Here is an 18,367-nt window from a genome sequence, read left to right as displayed (position 1 = left end):
GCTATGTTTGGAAGACATAAATCTGTCCAGCACAGAGTTAGTGGTCTGCATTCATCTATCAAAACTGACCAGAGTGGGAAAGGTGCCCTTATCAGATTCTCAGCATCGGAGCAGAAGGGTCCTTGTCCTGTTAAAGATACCAGGAGATACCTTCACCTAAGGCCCCCTGGTCCAGGCCCATTCCTGATACATCAGGATGGATCCCGCCTTGCCTGGCATCAGTTTACATGTGTGATGCGTAAGGCCATTGAAGCCTGTGGACTCCCGGCTAGTGAATATGCTGCACACTCCTTTAGGATTGGAGCCGCCGTGGTGGCTGCTCATCTGGGTCTGCCAATGGACAGAATCAAAGACATGGGTCATTGGAGATCAGATGTGTTATATATTAGTGTATATAGTTTTCCCTCAGGTCCTTGACAGTTGTTTTAGGAGGGAACTTTAGGAGGGAACTTTGAATTATGTTTGATACATTGTTTGAGCCAACCTCCATAAAAGCAGGCCAGCTCGGCAATGCAGTTCTGTTCTGTTCTGGCTTCCGAATAAAGAGCTTCTTGAAGAATTGTTGTGTTGTCGACCCACTATTTAATAGGATGCTTACATGGAGTATATTCACAAGAATTTGTAACTGGCCATTGTCACTTCTAACCACACGTTGTCACTTCTTTACTCTCAGGTGCTATTGGGACTCATATTTGCATCTAGGGTCACAGCATTGTCCCCTGGGCCTCTGTGTGTGCAATTGACAGCAGTTTGGGGTGCAGGTTTGGATTGCCCCAAAACGTCAGAGTTTCCTGGATCTCAAAGCATGGAATGCGATGGGGAAAGTTTTTGCCAATCATAAAAGCCAGAGCTGCTTTGCTTGGCCCTCCCAACGCTCTGATAGTGCAGCTGGGGGAGAATGACTTGGCCTTTAGGCTTGGACTTGACGTGGAACATAAAAAGGGACTTTGATGGGTTGGCTGCATCATATCCCAACATGACTTTGATTTGGTCGCTTCTACTAGAGAGGCATGTGTGGTGTAACAGCCTCCACCCAGCCGCAATTAACAAGGCCAGGAAACTTGTGAATCAAGCGGTGGCACTGAAAGTGCAGATGCTGAAGGGCCCCACTATTGTGTTCAGCAATGAGGCCTTGTTCTGTGATGATGGCGTTCATCTTTCTGATCGTGGAAATGATGTTTAGTTGGCCGATGTCATTGAGGGCATTAGGTGTTGGTTGCAGGTGTGAGGGTATTGGCGGCAAGCCGTTTTAGCTTGGCTGGCGGTTAGGCATTGGAGAATCTTGGCTTATGGGAGGGGAGGTTGTGACCATCACTTGCCCCTCCTCTTTTAAGGGTATTCTATTAAAGGAATCTGGGTGTGTGTGTGGTCGTTTACCCTCGCTAGATTCAATGTGCTGCCATCTCCCTCCCTCATTTCAAAAGATAGATTAAAGGATTCCACCCAAGGCCAGAAACTGCCAAAATTGTGACATTTTGCTATGGGGAAGGCAAAACCTGCCAATGCAGGAAAATTCCTTTCCGGCCCTTCAACAGTGACCATGACATAGCAGCGCCCGCGTACCTGTGGAGAAGAGGTTAATCTGCAAAAGAAGGCTTAACTGAGGGAGGGCAGGGTGGGAGAAGCTCTGGAGCCAACTGACGTTTCGCAGGTAAGATTCACCTTCCATTGTGGTCCCTCCCCCTACCTTGCCGATCCCCTGGCAACGCCTCCCCACATGAGATGTCTGAGCAGAGTGTGGGAATGGAAGACTGTCTTATCTCTTCCGTCTGATCGTATTATTGTACTGTACTTTCATTTTTACAGTCTGCAATAGCTGTTCTGCCAGAGCTTGAAGAACACAGACGTGATTATGGATTGTCTGTTATAGAATGTAAATAAAACGTAGTTTAGATCTACGGATGCTTCTTTCTTCTTGCTGTGTGATGCTAGAAGACTTGTGTGCACTTTTAATATGGAAAGTGTCACAGAGAGGCACTCTGGAGTGAAGGGACATGCTATTCCAGAGAGGTGCCTACCAGGAGATGCTCAGAGGTCCTGGGGGGACCAAGAGCATTGCCGACAGATGTAACCCTCCTTGCTACTATATCTAAACATAATAATGTGCAGATTTAGTTGTCATGAGATATGGTGAATTTAACACAGTTTTATAAATGATTAGGCAATTCAGAGAAGGAATGATCTCTCAATAGTGACTAGTAATGATGTCCATACACAACTTGCAAGTTCAGATACCTTCAAGTACAATGGTACCTCGCTAGACGGATGCCTCATGCAACGAAAAAATCGCAAGACGAAAACGTTTTGTGATTTTTTGGCAGACTTGCAAGATGACGTTTCCTCGCAAGACGAAGCAGGGCAGGGGCGCAGCGAGGAGGAGAAAGTCCAGGGATGGCCCATTAAGGAGACCGAGCCTCCTCCGGGGAGCCCGCCCGCCTTGCGCTTACGCCGCCGTCATCACCCAGCTTCCGGAGGGACATGGCGATTGGCAGCGCCTCACCGAAACGGCCGCTGGCAGCCGAGCAGCAGCCAGATCCCCCCCTCACTCTCGCCTTAAGCCGCCGTGCAGAGGGAGTGGAGCCCTTTCTTGGCTGGTTTCACAGGAAAGCTGCGCCGAACGGGAGAGCGCGAACGGGAGAGGCCAACCAGACAGCCTGCCTGCCTGCACGTGAACGGGCTGTCTGTCTGGTTGGGCGCGAGGGTCCGGCTGCTGGGGAAGGAGGGAGGGAGCCTCTCCCTGGCCCTCCTCCTGCTTCTCCCTCCCCAGAGCCTTAAAACTTCCCGAGCGGCCGTGGCGCTTGGGGGCAATGCTGCTGCTGTGGCTGCTCCTGGGCTCGGCGGGTGAGTCGGGGTTTGTGAGTGCTGGATTGTGCCTTAAGCTGCTTTGCTATGGCGCCATTTCATTGAAAGGAGAGCTTTTTTTGCCCATAGGAATGCATTAATTAAATTTCAATGCATTCCTATGGGAAACTGTGCTTCACAAGACAAATTTTTTGCAATACAAAATGACTCGTGGAACGAATTGATTTCGTCTTGCGAGGTACCACTGTACCAGTTGTATGAATGAGTTCTGCTTATGGGTTTCCAAAAACATCTGGTTGTCTGGTATGGAAAATTGGAAGCTGGCCTAAATAGACCTTTGGTTGCATCCACATAAAATCTTCTTTTGCTCTTATATTCTCTTGAGGGGAAGGATATTTCTGATGCTATTACCCCAAGTTACTTTAATGCATGTGTGTGGGTATTGAAACTAATTGGTTATTAAAATTTTCTTGGTGTTCCATAGTATCTTTGATTCTTTGTGGGTGTACAACAATTTACCTAATGATGAAGAAAAATCTTCCATTCCTTAGAATAATGCTAAAGAGCTGGCATTGCATCAGCCTCTGCTACAATTCAACTATTACATTTGTTCCCTTGGGTGGGTGACTTAAACATTGCTTCCCTATTCCATGTGGGGATGTTTAGAAATTCAAAGAGGAGCTCTCTGGGTCTCACTGAATATTGACAACTGGAAAATGCAATGCAACATAGCCTTAGATTGCAAACTTTGAAAGTAGGCTGCTGTAGTCAGAAAAATCAGCAATGTAGCCACTCTGTGCCATTAATGCTGAGCTATTCAGGGAAACAGGGAGTAAAACTTTAGACAACAACATAATTCAGGTAGATAGGGGACATCACATGAGCCTGCCTCTTTTACTGCTGTTAAATGAAACAAGTTCTTTCTCCAAGACACACCTGTCAACCCAAGATGAGCTGCTGTGATCTGACAGAAGAAAAAGTGAGGAGCCACTTGCAATTGTGAAAGAACTATGGAAAATATACACCTGATTTGCTCACACTTTACTGAGTGAAAGACTAAAAGGGAGAGTCAGAAAAAGGGAGAGACACCTAGACCAACCAAGGTAAATAGAAACTGTTTTGCTGATAAAGCATTTGAAGCAGAATTGCCAAAGAAATATATAGAAAAATACAGTACCCATTTTATCTGTGTCCTTCAATCTTTTGTCCTCAGATCTCCTTTCTCAATATTCCTTTAATTCTATCCACTTAATTCCATTCCTTTTTTTGCTTTTCCCCACCTTTTTAAAATAAAGTATATATCATTGCTATTATGTTGTTGTTTTCTTTTTAGAGGTGATTATCCCCTCATTCATACTGTATGTTCATTGTCCCCAATTCAGCTCTATCCCACTAGAATAGTGGCTTAATCATGCACCTTCTCTTATTTTCAATCTATTTCTTCTGAGATGGATAAATGATCTGAAGTTCAGAGAAGAAGCATCTATCCTTCTATCCTCCCCAATGTATACACTTGCAACCTCTGAAAAGCCTCTCTGGAAGTTTGAGGAGAAGGCTGCTAACAAATCAATGGCTGCTGGGGAGAGGCAGGGATGGGAAAATTCCTCTGGCAAAATGAAGTTATCATAGGATCCAAGGCATTATAATTTTATTTCTGACCTGTATGCCCCAGATTTACCCCCAAAGATCTCAGAGTGGTTATGGTTCCTTGGCACTCTTCCATCCTGGTAACATTCATGACCAAACCTGCTTAGCCTCAGGAATCGAGATGCAACACACACATTTTGGCTATTTTCTGAGCACCAGAACACAGAGTTGGAATTATACAAATCTGGACTGTGAGTTTTGCCTTAAAGAATAAATTTTTGACCCAGAGAATTGGGAATGAAACACTGGTTACATAGTGGGGCTTCTTCTCCCCATGACAAACCCCTGACATCTAAGGATGAAGGACAGTTAAGGAATGATATTGGATGGGCTTGGGGAACAAGCGTGCTACAACTGTTTGGAGGAATCGCTAGAATCTGAGGGTGCTGTTTGTTAGAAGTGCCTTTCTGCTGGTGCAAAATACAAGCAAATGAACAAAAACAAACAAACTACAATCAGGAAATGGGGTTGGGGTTGGGGAAGTAGCAAATTACAGAGAGACATTTCGGAATTTATAACAAAGGCACCTTTTTCTATGTGCAAATGAATTAATCAAAACTTTTTCTCTTCTTCCAACAGTCAAAATATGATTGATGCCATTCTCAACATAACAATAATTGAAAATTTCATATTTCTAGGATTTTCTGAGGGTCGAGAACTGCAGATTTTACACTTTGTGATCTTCTTCGCAATGTACCTGACTGCCCTGGTGGGAAATCTTCTGATCATTACCCTGGTTGCTGTCAACAGTCATCTGCACACCCCAATGTATTTCTTTCTTGTCAATCTCTCAATCCTTGATGTTGGCTCAATCTCCGTCATCATTCCCAAATCCATGGCAAATTCTCTCATGAACATAAGACTGATTTCATATTTACAGTGTGTTACTCAAACATTTCTCTTCATCCTTTTTGCATCATCAGACTTCTTCCTCCTCACTGTCATGGCTTATGACCGATATGTAGCTATCTGTCACCCTTTGCACTATGCGTCTATGTTGAAATGGAGTAGCTGCATTCAAATGGCAGGTGGAGCATGGATGTTTGGTTTGTTCAATGCTGCTTTGCACACTGGCACTGTCTTTTCACTTCCCTTCTGCTCCAATGTCATTCATCAGTTCTTCTGTGAAGTCCCACACCTGGTGAAAATCTCTTGCTCTGATTCATACCTCAGTGAAATGTGGGCTCTACTATTTACTGCGGTGTTAAGTCTTGGTTGCTTTTCATTCATTGTCATGTCCTATGTGCAGATCTTTACTGCAGTGTTGAGAATGCCGTCTATGGCAAACAGGCAGAAAGCCTTCTCCACTTGCATTCCACACATCACAGTTGTCTCCATATTATTCATCACTTCTGTCTTCACCTACTTAATGCCAACCTCTAATTCTTCATACCATCTGGATGAAGTGCTTGCTGTGTTATATACTGTGGTGCCTCCACTGATGAACCCAATAATCTACAGCATGAGGAACAAAGATGTCAAAACTGCCTTGTGGAAGTTGCTGGGTTTTATTTTTGGTAGGAATAATAAAATGAGGCCTCCCATTCACCTATAAGCCTGTTTTTGTTTCATCTATTCTTGAGATGCAGCTTTTTTAAAAAAAAAAAAAAGTACTGAGCTCACCTTACATAGCTTTTTCCTGTAATTTGTATTTTATTACTGTTCAGCCAATATTTTTATTGTATTTGCATTATTGACGACATGTACTTGATTTATATTTGGTGGAAAGTTAGATTACAGACATAACAAATAAATAAGAGTTTGTTTGTTTGTTTGTTTTCAGAATATTTTTCCTCCCTTCATCGGCACAGGCACATACTTTCAGGGCTCAACCACACCTTTGTTTCCCCTGCCACATTCTCCCAGCAAAATCCAATCTTTAGAGCTGATTTGGAACAAACAAACTGTGTATTCTGCAGATGGCTGTTTGTTCTTGTCTATTGCTAAAGAGAGGGTTTTCTGGGGGAAAGCAGCAGGCCATGGCAAAATTGCTTGGACCTATGCCTTGAAAGTGTGAGACAAGTGGAAAACCACTCAGAGGCAGGTGACAAGCAGATGTGTGGATGAGCCCTTGCTTCAATTTCTTTTGTTTTGTGCAGTGTGATAGTGGATATTTCTCAGTGAATGTTGTTTGTTATTCATTCCATACATTATTATTTGTCACGTATGTGGCACATGAGACGTACTGAGCATTCTTGAACACAGCAAGCTGGTGGAACTTAAGCCAGTATAAAGTATGCTGGATTCACACCCTGTAAATGTCCAGCACTAGCCCAGTCGAGCAAAAAGAAAGTACCACAACACAGAGAGCCAGCTCATCTGGGATTGCCTACCATGGAATGGGGTGCACCTGTGACACACACAAGGAGAGTTTCCAAGTCCCCTGACCAGGTGTGTATGAACTGTACAGATAGCTCACTGGAAATGGCTCATAATTGCCAGCAGAGGAATACAAACAAACTGTGCACAGAGTCTCTAGCAGTGCTCATTTGGGCAGGCAATCAGCACAACGTGTGTGCCATACATCAGCGCATGCTCTTCTTATCACACAGGTATGTGCACCAATAGCATGTGACAGTGTGGCTAGGTAAGCAAGCACACAGGAGCACACCAGAACACCCACATTGCACCCACACGGCACCCATTGCACAGACCCCAAACACCCACCTTAGCCAGCATTGCAATCCCACTCCAAAAGATTGCACAGCATACACAGAGGAATCCTAAAGATAGTTTATTGAAAGCACCCTATAAGTTGCACATGACTACAGGCACTAAGCAGGCAGTGAGCTGGCAGGAAACTCAGGCACAAGCTGCCCCAGAGTCCTCAGGGGCTGGTGCAGAGGGCATGGCCCCTGCGATGGGCACCAGGCACATCCTCATCCAATGTCCCCCCTTCCTTTGTGGTGGTGGCAGAAGATTTTGACTGCAACTTGCTTAATGTCTTACCTGATGGGTCATTCCTCAACCTTTTGCAGAACACATAAGGGTCTATATTCTTCCGTGAAGTCTCTAAAAACAGACAGATTTGCTTTTTCCTGACACATTTGTAATTAGGCATATTCCTTTTATGTGTAAAGGGACTGTCAGGTATAGATTCACATATGCTCCTTGCATAAAACGTAGATATAGAACCTCAATGTGATATCAGGCAAGAGTTCAGGGTTCCCACACAATGTCACTCCAAAACAGGTTTTGCTTTCTGAAATATAATGAGGAAAACTAATTTAATTAATGACCTCTTTATTTCCACTCAACCTTTGTTCATTCCCATACCCATTATATGCCTCTCCTGTCTGCTGCATACTTTGTTTGGAAGTGGGAGACAAGCAGAACATCTCTACCTCTCTCTCTCTTTTTCTCCCCATGTAGGAGCCAGTGTGGTGTAGTGGTTAAGAGCGGTGGACTCGTAATCTGGTGAACTGGGTTCGCATCTCCGCTCCTCAACATGCAGCTGCTGGATGACCTTGGGCTAGTCACATTTTTCTGAAGTCTCTCAGCCTCACTTCATAGAGTGTTTGTTGTGGGGGAGGAAGAGAAAGGAGATTGTTAGCCACTTTGAGACTCCTTAGGGTAGTGATAAAGTGGGATATCAAATCCAAACTCCTCCTCCTCCTCCTCCTCCTCCTCCTCCTCCTCCTCCTCCTCCTCCTCCTCCTCCTCTTCTTTGTCTTCGTCTTCTTCTTTTATATAGGGGCAATTCGGAAAAACAAATCAAGATTCCATCTCTCCAAGTATGCTTCAACAATCTCAGGCCTCACTTTGCAAAATGGCCTGCAGTCTTCTCAATGCATCTCTCAGTGTTTCCTTCACGGTCTTATTCCTGAAGCTGTAAATAATAGGGTTTAGCAATGGGGTCACTACTGTGTTGAATACTGTGGCTATTTTGTTGAATTCCATTGAAGAGCTGCCAGCTGGCTTGATATAGATGAAGATGGAGCTGCCATAATAAAGTGATGCCACAGTGATATGTGAAGTGCATGTGCTAAAGGCTTTCTTTCTGCCTTTAGCAGAGGGTATCCTAATCACTGTGACAATGATGCAGATATAAGAGATTGTTGTTACAGATACAGAGCTGAGAAGCATGAAGCAGGAAACTGCCAAATCTAAGATCTGGAGAAAGCGAACATCAGCACAGATCATTTCCAAAAGAGGGCCACTGTCACAGAAAAAGTGGTCAATAACATTGGAGCCACAGAAAGGCAGCCCTGCCTTCAGCACCATGGAGGCAGAGATGGAAAAGAAGCTGCACAACCAACAAGACAGGACCATTAGCATGCAGACACGGGAGTTCATGATAGCAGTATACCGCAGAGGGTTGCAGATAGCCACATAGCGATCCACTGACATAGCAGCCAAAAGGAGGACTTCAGTGGAACCAGCAACAAAGTAGATATATCCTTGCAAGGCACAGGCAACAAAAGATATGGTGTTTTCCTTTGAGATAAGCAGGGTGAGCATCTTCGGAGTGACAGTTGTGGTGATGATGATCTCCAACCAGGAGAGGTTCTTGAGTAAATAGTACATTGGTGTATGTAAACGGTGATCCACATGGATCATGACGATGACTAAAGTGTTCCCAATCAAAGTCAGTATGTACATGACAAGGAAGAGGAAGAAGAGTGGTTTTTGAAACTGGTGGAGATTTGAGAAGCCAAGTAGGACAACCTCAGTGACAATGGTTTTGGAGATGTTTCTGAAGGTCATCTTACCAACATATGTTCCTTCTGAAAGAAAGTGGAATATTTAGTATATAATTAAAATAAATTAAGAAAAGTCATTATAGAAAAATCAGTGATATGTTTCCTTAGTGACTAATTTGTTCATTTTGGCAAGAGCTCCTGTAGGTAAAGACCTAGGTTTATAGGAAAAGCCAGAGCTCAGTAGTGGGACAACTGTTTTCCATGCCAAAGCTCCTAAATTCATTCCTTGGCATCACCAAGTAGGGTTGAGGAGGACTTCCCACCAAAAAATATCCTGGACAACCACTGACAGTAAATGTATATAACACTGAGCTAGATGAACTAGTGGTTTGACTCAGAATTAGACAACTTCTCACATCCTTCCTATGCTCCTAAACATATAAGTAATGCTATAAACGTCCTAATTTCAGTTTTCCTTTGTAGCATGAAGAAAGAGTTGCAGTTGGGAAAAGAGTTTAATGATGATAAGTCCACAGCAAAATATACTAGCTTAATTCATGTTCCTTTTACTCATTATATTTTATATTTTTACTGCAATTATATCCCACCTTTCCTCCCGGGAGCTCCAGGTGGCATACATGGTTCCCATTTTATCAACACAACAACCCCGTGAGGCAAGTGAGGTTAAGAGACTGTGGGTGGTTTAAGGTCACTCAGGCAGCTTCATTGGTGAGTGGAGATTTTAATCCTGCTGTCCAAGGATCCAACACTTTAACTACGACACCACATTGGCTTTTAGAACAGTAGCAATGACTGTCTGTGGTGTCAGGCTGCTAAACACATGTGTTGCTAGAACAGCTGAAACATTTCCAAATCTTGAAATATTCATTCAGGAGATAGATGGAAATGGGAAGCTTTTCAGTTGTTTTCAAGTGGTTTATTTTACTACATCTACTCCAATTATGGCCTCCAGGTTGGTCTGTTGGGACATTCTCCAGAAACATTATTGTGATCTTTTATCTGATTTGATGAAACCAAAGTGTCCCCTTTTTAACAGAGCCCTCTTCCTTCCCACCCCATTGCTCATACATATCAGCACACCAGCCGTTACCTATGATAGAATTTCTGAGCTTAGCTCCCAAAGGTAGATGGCCCTATTCTCCTTGTTACAGACTGCAGTGCGATAAACAAGGTCAGTATTTGATTTTGATGGAAAAATTGATGGGTGAAAAATGTACCATTGTAAATGTGTACACTCCCAACAATAAGTACTGTACTCAAAAAATTTCAAAGTACTCTTAATTTTTGGAAGTGTGCATTGAGTCTTCATAGAGTAATGCCTCATTGTTTTATTATTTTTAAATAGATAGTTGCAGACACAGGTAATCAGAGGGCAATGATATGCTTTCTATTACAAAACACACGTTTATTCAAGAATTGGTTATTATTATTTTTCAGATTTGTACAATATATTAATAGTGCACTCTGAATAATATAAGAACAATGGATGAGCCCCGGTGAATCAGGCCAAGGCCAAAGCCTCACCTAGTCCACCATCCTTTTCTACTATGTTCTCTCTCAAAAAAAAACAAAAAAAACCTGAGCGCAACATTGCCCTCTCCGCTTGTGAACCCTAGCAACTGCTATCCAGAGGCATACTCAGTGCTATTTTTCTAGAAAAAGAGGTGCTGGAACTCACCATGAATGCCTCCATTGTTCTCTTATAGTGGCAATGGCACCCACCTGAGAGGTGCTAGAACTGAGTTCCGGTGCGTTCCAGCTAAAAAAAAGCCTCTGACGCTGGAGCTAGATCATAGTAGTCACAACTAGTAGCCCCTGATAACCTTTTACTTTGTGAACATAATAAATTTGTGGTTGTTCTTTAGCTTTAGTAGTTCATCCTTATTTTTATTCCTTCTTTTAACATATTTTTACAACACTCATATACTCATTACAGTCATGTTTTCCCCTCATTATATCACAATCCTTGCTCATTAAAGTCTTAATTCTGCAATGCCCCTTTTGCCTTCCAAAGGATTTTCGCCAATGCCATATTGAGTGTACATGGTAGCATTTTCTATTCTACTTACACTTTTCCTTCATTATGGTGAGTCCCAGGTCAAAGGCAGTTGCTGTGGCTTCTGTAGTTACATGCTTTACTAGACATGGGACAACTGATTTTTTTATCCCTGAAATGGATCCCATCTTTTTGTCTCTGCTGGGGAACTTTCAGTCAACCAGGCAGGTCAGCTGCTGTGCTAAATGATGTAGATGGATCACATAACTTTTTACAGAATAACCAGTCTCCCTCTGTTTAACTTCAATAATAATTGGAAGTCTCTGGTTGCAATATCTCCTCAGCCATCTTCTCATGACATGCTCACTCAGGCTTGTATGTGATGAAGCTAAATGGACATTTAATTGAAAGCAACCTGAGCAAATATGTATCCTGTGAAATATGTAGGACTATATGCACCTAATGTGCTATGTATTTTATTCAGCCGTCACCCTGGTATGTTAGTACCCTCATTTAGTTTACAGAAGCAATTCCAATTAAAGTTGGGAGATCAGGAAACTTGTACAGTGACATCAGGGCCCTATGGGAGGAACCCACTTGAGACTCATTAAACATAGGTATCTCCCAACTTTCTGGGGGGAAAACAACAACAATAGCACACAGACACCCCAAGCTGCTATTTTGGATCTGATATGGTGAAGTGGATAGGGTTAGGATGTTGGACTTTGACTTGGGTTCAAACCCATCACTGTCAAGGGCCCATACTGTGACCTTGAGCAATTCCGATTTGTAACAGCTGTAAAATGGGGCTTAATGTGAAGGAAAAGAATAACATTTGTAAAGCCCTTTAGGCATCCAAAAGGCATAAAATATTTTTTCGACTTTTCCATTCTAAAGTTCAGTTTTGCACATCTCCTTGCTTTGACCACATCCTAGAAAGGTGGTGACTTGAAGTGCAACTTTCTCATAACTGTTAGGTGGATTTGTAGCTAGTTGATTGACTAAACCCAAAACTAATGACTGGAGAAAAACTAGTTACATAAATGTAAATGTACCTTATTACATATAAGAAAATCAAATCAATAAAACGCATCTGGTTGGATGTGATTGACCCTAAGTCTGAATATTCTTATCTAGTGGTATAGAGTAAAAAACAATTTGAATTAAAGAAATGAATGACCAAGCCTGTTAGATAGATTCTATTTATTTATTTATACATATTTCTGCAGCATGGACCTCCTTTTAACAGAAGTTGTAGATCCTCATGTCTACCATGTCCCACCTAGTATTTATTGCACTTCATACCCATTTATTCTATGCAACTGAAATATCACTATAAAGAGACTAATCTTAATAGGGTAGTACCGGGGGAACATTGCAGAACCAACTAAAGCAGAATAGCTCTATCACTAATGCACAATTATTGTGTTAAGAATATGTTGCAGAATATACCTGCAATAAAAGACCAGTCTGGAGGGATCTTTAGTCTGGATGCAACCATTATTTTTTCAGTGGCCACAGTCCAAAGCAGAGTTAAGCATGCTTAGGCCCACTGAGATCAACAGCCTTCGTCACATTTGTCTTGGATTGTGGTTACTGATTTTTAAATTAATGATCTATATCCTATCAGGAAGGCTCAGGTGGGCAAAAAATAAAATAAAAAAATAAGAGTTCCCATGATAGCAAAATAGGGTGTAAAAAAATCGAATCACTTGTAATGCATCATGTTTGAAATGTATGTTTGGAGTGGGTCACTCAGATACAAAATATTAAGGTGGGGGGAGTTGAAGGCAGCATGGAATGGTACTTGGAATGGGAGCATCATTTGAAAATTGGAAGAAATTGCTCCCCACTAGAAAAATATTGTAAACACCCATGGTCACAAGTTCCTATGCCTAATATGAACTTGCTTGTTGCTCCTCTGAATGCAATGCAATATACTTTATTCGACTGATAGTCAGAAAGAAAAAAACATTTCTCAATACAAATATAAAAATATAAAACCGAAGGCATCAGAGGGATACATAAATGAGGTATGACCGTGCTACTGAACCTCCTACAGGTAACCCACATCAAGGCATTCGATTATACGTTTCCGACACTTGAGCACCAGGAAGATGAATTTAGCCACCGAGAAGGTTATTTTCCCAGTGGGCTTGTTTAGCAAATATGCTGCCTGCTGTTTTCTTAGTTGGGAACTAAACTGAGATAAACATGGGGTTATAAGATATTGCCTTAAATCTTTATAAAAGGGACAACTCAGTAAAATGTGTTCTGTGGATTCTACCTCACCCAAGGCACAATGGCACATTCTCTGACCAAATCTTACTCTCAAAACCGCCGAATCAAGAACATTCAGTTCCTCTGAATGCTGCTCTTTCAAAGTTCTGCTAAGCACAAGGGGAAAATTTACTTCACCCTTGTAAAGTAACATGTAAAGTAGTAAAATAATTCTGGGAGATGATATATAATGAAGCGGAAAAAAATGTTTAAAATAACTTTTTCTAAAAAAATTGGAAACTTTTCTTTTCAGAATTCTAGGTGCTGAAATTCCAACGGATCAGAAAAGACTGGGACCACTGCTGCTCGGATGTTACTAACCCAGAGATGGAAAGAAGACCCTACCAGAGAAGAATGGCCGATTAAGTTGATGGACTATTCCAAAATGGCAAAAATGACCGGAAGAATCAGAAATCAGGAAGACAAAATTTTTAATAAGGAATGGGGGAAATATATAATTTACCTTAAAAACCATTGTAAACAATTCAAATTATTAGTAGGATTGAAATAGCACTTATAGTTCAATGTTGAATTTTGGTTAAAATGGAGATTTAATAGATTTGGATTAATAGACAAGATGAGGGAGGAAAGGTTAATATAAGGACCCACAAAGGGAGGAGGGAAGTCCAGGAGATCCTTTGGAATTCTCTTTCTATGTTCATTGTTTGATAATTGTTTGTAAATTTTGAAATCTGAAAAAAGAATTAAAAAAATTACTTCACTCTTATCTGGATAAAGATAGATAAAGATATAGATATGGATGATACAGATATAGATAGATGCATGTGATGTTAAATCACATGTTTAAGTTATACATAGGCCCTGATTGTGATCTTAGCTGTCTACTCCCCTACTCTCCAGACCTTATTAAGATAACTCTAAGATGGTCTTTGTTATTTATTGGCTGAATTTTTATTTTTCCATCTTTCCCTTACTGGCCACAGCAAGGAATGGTTGACTTTTTGGTAAGATGGGAGTACAGGAATATAATAGTATTGAAACTTGCTCCTCTCCCTCTGTCTTCACTCATTCTTTGAATATTTAACAATATCTGCATATCTCAGTTTGGGAGTGTTACTAATATTTTAGTCACTACTGTATGTTCAGGAGAATTTAGCATTTTTTGCTTTGGAAAGTGAGCTAAATAATAGATGGAAAATCTTCCTTATTAACTGATTATTTGATGTTTCACAATTTAGCACAATCCCCAACTTGTCTGTGGCGAGAAAAATCTGAGCTTTCATAATGCAATGTGTTATTTCTTTCCAAGAACATTCAGAAATGCAACTTGCATTTCCCTGTTTTTGAAGCTGTAGATCAGAGGATTCAGAAAAGGAGTGATTATGGTGTATAACACAGAGATTAAGCGCTCCTGTTCCATGGAGCGGCTGGAGGAAGGAGACATGTAGGTGAAGATGGCTGTGCTGTAGAAGATGCTCACCACAGTAAGATGGGAAGCACAGGTTGAGAATGTCTTGATCCTACCCTGTGCTGAACGAATTTTGAGTACAGCTGAGACAATGAGGATGTAGGAGAGTACAATCAAGGAAACTGTTGTTATCATTATGCTGCCAGAGATTATGAAAGTCACCAACTCAGCAAGGGAGGTATCTGAGCAGGAGAGGTGCAGGACAGGTGGGATGTCACAAAAGAAATGCACAATCACATTGGAGCCACAGAAGTTCAGGGAGAATATAAAAGATGTGTTGACAATGGCATTGATATTTCCAACGGTCCATGAAGCAGCCAAAAGCCACCTGAGGATCGGCTGGCTCATGAGCAAAGTGTAGCGCAGTGGGTGGCAGATGGCGGCATAGCGATCATATGCCATGACAGAAAGGAGGGCACCTTCCGTGGCAGCTGTGGTTAGAAAAAAGTACATCTGGATCACACAGCCTGCAAAGGAGATGGTCTTGTCCTTGGACAGAAGGTCCCACAACATCTTTGGCATGGTGGTGGTGATGTAGCAGATCTCTGTAAATGACAGGTTGCTCAGCAAGAAGTACATAGGAGTGTGGAGGTGCTGGTCGGCCTGTATCAAAATAATGATGGTTAGATTCCCTGTTAAGGTGATTACATAGATCATCAGTCCAATAGCAAAGAGGAGGCTCTGGAGTTTAGGGTCATCTGACAGTCCCAAAAAGATGAATTCTTTCAGAGTGGTTTGGTTTTTCCTTTCCATTTTGCCATGGATTTCCATCTCCAGAAGGCATCAGGACTCCTCAGAGGGCTTCCTTCACTGTACAGAGCTGCACATTCAGGAGAGTGGGGAGGGGGACATAATAAGAGGGGTTAAGTATTGACAACTGTTTAATGGGACTTTAAAGTCTGACACAGCTACTGATAAAATGTTAGGTAGCACTGATTGCACTTCATAAAAATGGCTATTGGGAAGAACTCCATGGATGGTTTTCAATCATGCTGAGTTACTGATTGTGGGGCCTAGATATATTTCCCTTCAAAGCAGAATGGATAACAACCTCTCTATCTGAAGAAGTGTGCATGCACACGAAAGCTCATACCTATGACAAACTTAGTTGGTCTCTAAAGTGCTACTGGAAGGATTTTTATTTTATTTTTTTGGTTCAACTTCTCAAACATCCTTGTCCTGTAACAAGTGACGTGGCTCAATTGTTTGTGTCATGTGAACAATTTGTTCTCCAGGCATTGTGCTGTCTTGCACTTGTGTCTCTCTATCTTTGTGTTCCATCATTATGTGTTGATCTATGAGGTTCTGAAAGAAGGAAATAGGAAGCCAAATCTCTCTGATTAAGTTCATTTCTTCTATACCTGTCAATTATGTGGAGACAAACAACTGTGGTACTGGAGCTAAATCAGGGTTAGTGTGAGTATAACACAAAAGGAGATGTCACTTCCCTCCTTCCTACTGAGAAGACCTATGGATTCAAAAGTTTAGTGTCAGAGACCTCCTGGTCAGCCCTTACTCTTTGAGCTTCAGATTTTTGCTATCATTAGATCTCATCCTGTTTTGTTTATTTGCTGTACTGTTACATCCAGCCTAGCACTATGCATCTCTCCCTTCTCCCTGTAAGTCACCACTGAGGTAATTGGTTTCAGACCTTCTCCAATTTTTTCTCGGTCTTCTTACTTTCCCTCCATTGCAATGGCTGCCAGCTCTGCTTCTCCCAGTCTCCTCTTAATCCTTCCCTCTGTTCTACCATGTAATGGCCTCCCAGTTCGGATCTGTCCTGACTGACCAGTTGAGACCAAGATTTAAAAAGAAGCAGACCATTTGCCTCAGCACTACCTCTCTATCTTTGGATTAAATAGAACAAATGTGTATTGATATATTGGTTATCCCTTCTGTATTCTATTTCCCCATATATCATATAAATTCCTCCAATGACCCCTTTGTTAGTTTGTCTTGGGCCTAACAGCTGCTACTGAATGAAAGCAAAGGACATTGCAGCTACACAAGCCAGCCACTATTGTTAAAATCCATGTTATTCTACGGTTATCAGGGATTCACTCAACATTTTATTATTAATGAGCCTACTATTCCGTGTGTTGTAATATTTTTGATTTACCAGTTATACTGATGTACTTCAAATTATGCCAGTGGCAACTCCTACACACATTTGAAAGCTACACATTTCGAAGCAACAGCATCTCAGATCAAGTTAACCCACACTCATTCCAGTTTCATGAACAACCCAGGAGCCCTTACTACACATCAAGCACATATTGGGATAAAGCAGTGCATCTACTGTTCAAAGGGGAGAAGGAAGAGGAGGAGGACAAGCCAGCATTCCCTTTAGTGTGTCCAAGTTCTTGAACATGCCTAAATAACCCTGTTGGATCCTAGCCATAAACTCTTCAGGCTCAAACTAGACATGAAGGCACCAGATCCATCCCTTTCAGTGGGGAGAGGGTCTGTCGAAAATCATACGAAGCGAGGAGGAAGTCCAATTGTGAGAGTTAAAAGAAAAAGAGAAACAAACCTTCTCATTCCATTGCTAAGATGTCAGTTCTGAAGTCAAAATGAATCAACATTTCATTTTGGGTGCCTTTTTATTTGCTGTCTAGCATCTCTTCTTGTAGACAACTGCATAGTAAGATGCTTGTGTTATGCTAACTTCAGATTATTTCACCGTGGGACTGTTGGAATTAGTCCCATTGAGGAATGTAAAGAATCTACTTGAGTCATTAAAATAATCTCAAGTGGGAGTAGCACAAAGAGCCGAGGGAATAAGTGCAGTGGATATCTATAGGAAATGCCATGAGACGATTTTGTGTTCTTTACATTTCCCAACCTTAAATTAAAGCATGCCAAAATTCTAATAGAAACATTCAAAAATGTGGTTTATGGCTAGTTCAGAAATCCTTAATGATATGTTTGAAGAGCAAATATGCTATGCCATGTATTTTCATACTTTTTGTCCCTAAATTGTTTTAGTTTTTAAAAAGCGGAATTGGAACGCTGTAATGTAAATGGAGTAGCAACAATGCTTTCTCCCTCCTGCCTCTATCGTCGTGGCAGATGTTTGGGTAAAGCATGGGTGGAGGACACTGAGAAGAAAATGGTGGTTTTAAACAATTGCAAAAGGTTTGAAGAAAAGAGGGATGAAGGGACATTGAGTTGTATTTTTTAGGGGGGGAAAACAGAACAGTTTTTAACAATGAGAAGTATAACACAGATGGTAACACCAAAAAGTGAAAACAACCAAGCTTTCCCACACATCCTTCTTAATGTACTGAAATATTGTTTTAAACAACCACTTCCTCTCTCAGTGTCATCCCCTGCAAACTCCACTCAAATCTCTGCCATTATTTAAAATTGCTACTTTTTTTTCCCTTTCAGAGTCCCTTCCTTCTTGCTGTACTCAAACTTCTGCCTCTTCTATTTATCAGCTGCCTCATGTGAGAGAGATAAAGGATGTGGAGCCCTCAAATATTCCATAGTACTTTACTCAAACCTCTGCCATTGCTTAAAACTGCCACTTTGCTCTAAGTTCTC

At 41.6% G+C, this 18,367-nt stretch overlaps 3 protein-coding genes across 3 annotated transcripts; 1 reads left to right on the top strand and 2 right to left on the bottom strand.

Moving 5' to 3' along the window:
• Window positions 1-5,035: 5,035 nt before the first annotated feature.
• Window positions 5,036-6,004, top strand: LOC118094696 (olfactory receptor 14A16-like). The gene has a single exon (XM_035135299.2). It carries the CDS (start codon window positions 5,036-5,038, stop codon window positions 6,002-6,004), a length of 969 nt encoding a protein of 322 aa, XP_034991190.2.
• Window positions 6,005-8,199: 2,195 nt separating this feature from the next.
• On the bottom strand, window positions 8,200-9,156 carry LOC118094697 (olfactory receptor 6M1-like). The gene has a single exon (XM_035135300.2). The coding sequence runs from the start codon at window positions 9,154-9,156 to the stop codon at window positions 8,200-8,202; it is 957 nt and encodes a 318-aa protein (XP_034991191.2).
• Window positions 9,157-14,644: 5,488 nt separating this feature from the next.
• On the bottom strand, window positions 14,645-15,589 carry LOC118095328 (olfactory receptor 5F1-like). Its single transcript, XM_035136496.2, has one exon. The coding sequence runs from the start codon at window positions 15,587-15,589 to the stop codon at window positions 14,645-14,647; it is 945 nt and encodes a 314-aa protein (XP_034992387.2).
• Between the last annotated feature and the right edge of the window lie 2,778 nt (window positions 15,590-18,367).

The sequence above is a fragment of the Zootoca vivipara genome, chromosome 13 (genome assembly GCF_963506605.1).
Source record: "Zootoca vivipara chromosome 13, rZooViv1.1, whole genome shotgun sequence".
Classification (NCBI taxonomy): Eukaryota; Metazoa; Chordata; class Lepidosauria; order Squamata; family Lacertidae; genus Zootoca; species Zootoca vivipara.
Note: the sequence above shows the minus strand (reverse complement) of the source record. Positions and strands in the feature narration are given on the sequence as shown.

Coding starts and splice junctions, on each gene's coding strand:
- LOC118094696 (XM_035135299.2), top strand. CDS start 5,036: ATGATTGATGCCATTCTCAACATAACAATAATTGAAAATTTCATATTT.
- LOC118094697 (XM_035135300.2), bottom strand. CDS start 9,156: ATGACCTTCAGAAACATCTCCAAAACCATTGTCACTGAGGTTGTCCTA.
- LOC118095328 (XM_035136496.2), bottom strand. CDS start 15,589: ATGGAAATCCATGGCAAAATGGAAAGGAAAAACCAAACCACTCTGAAA.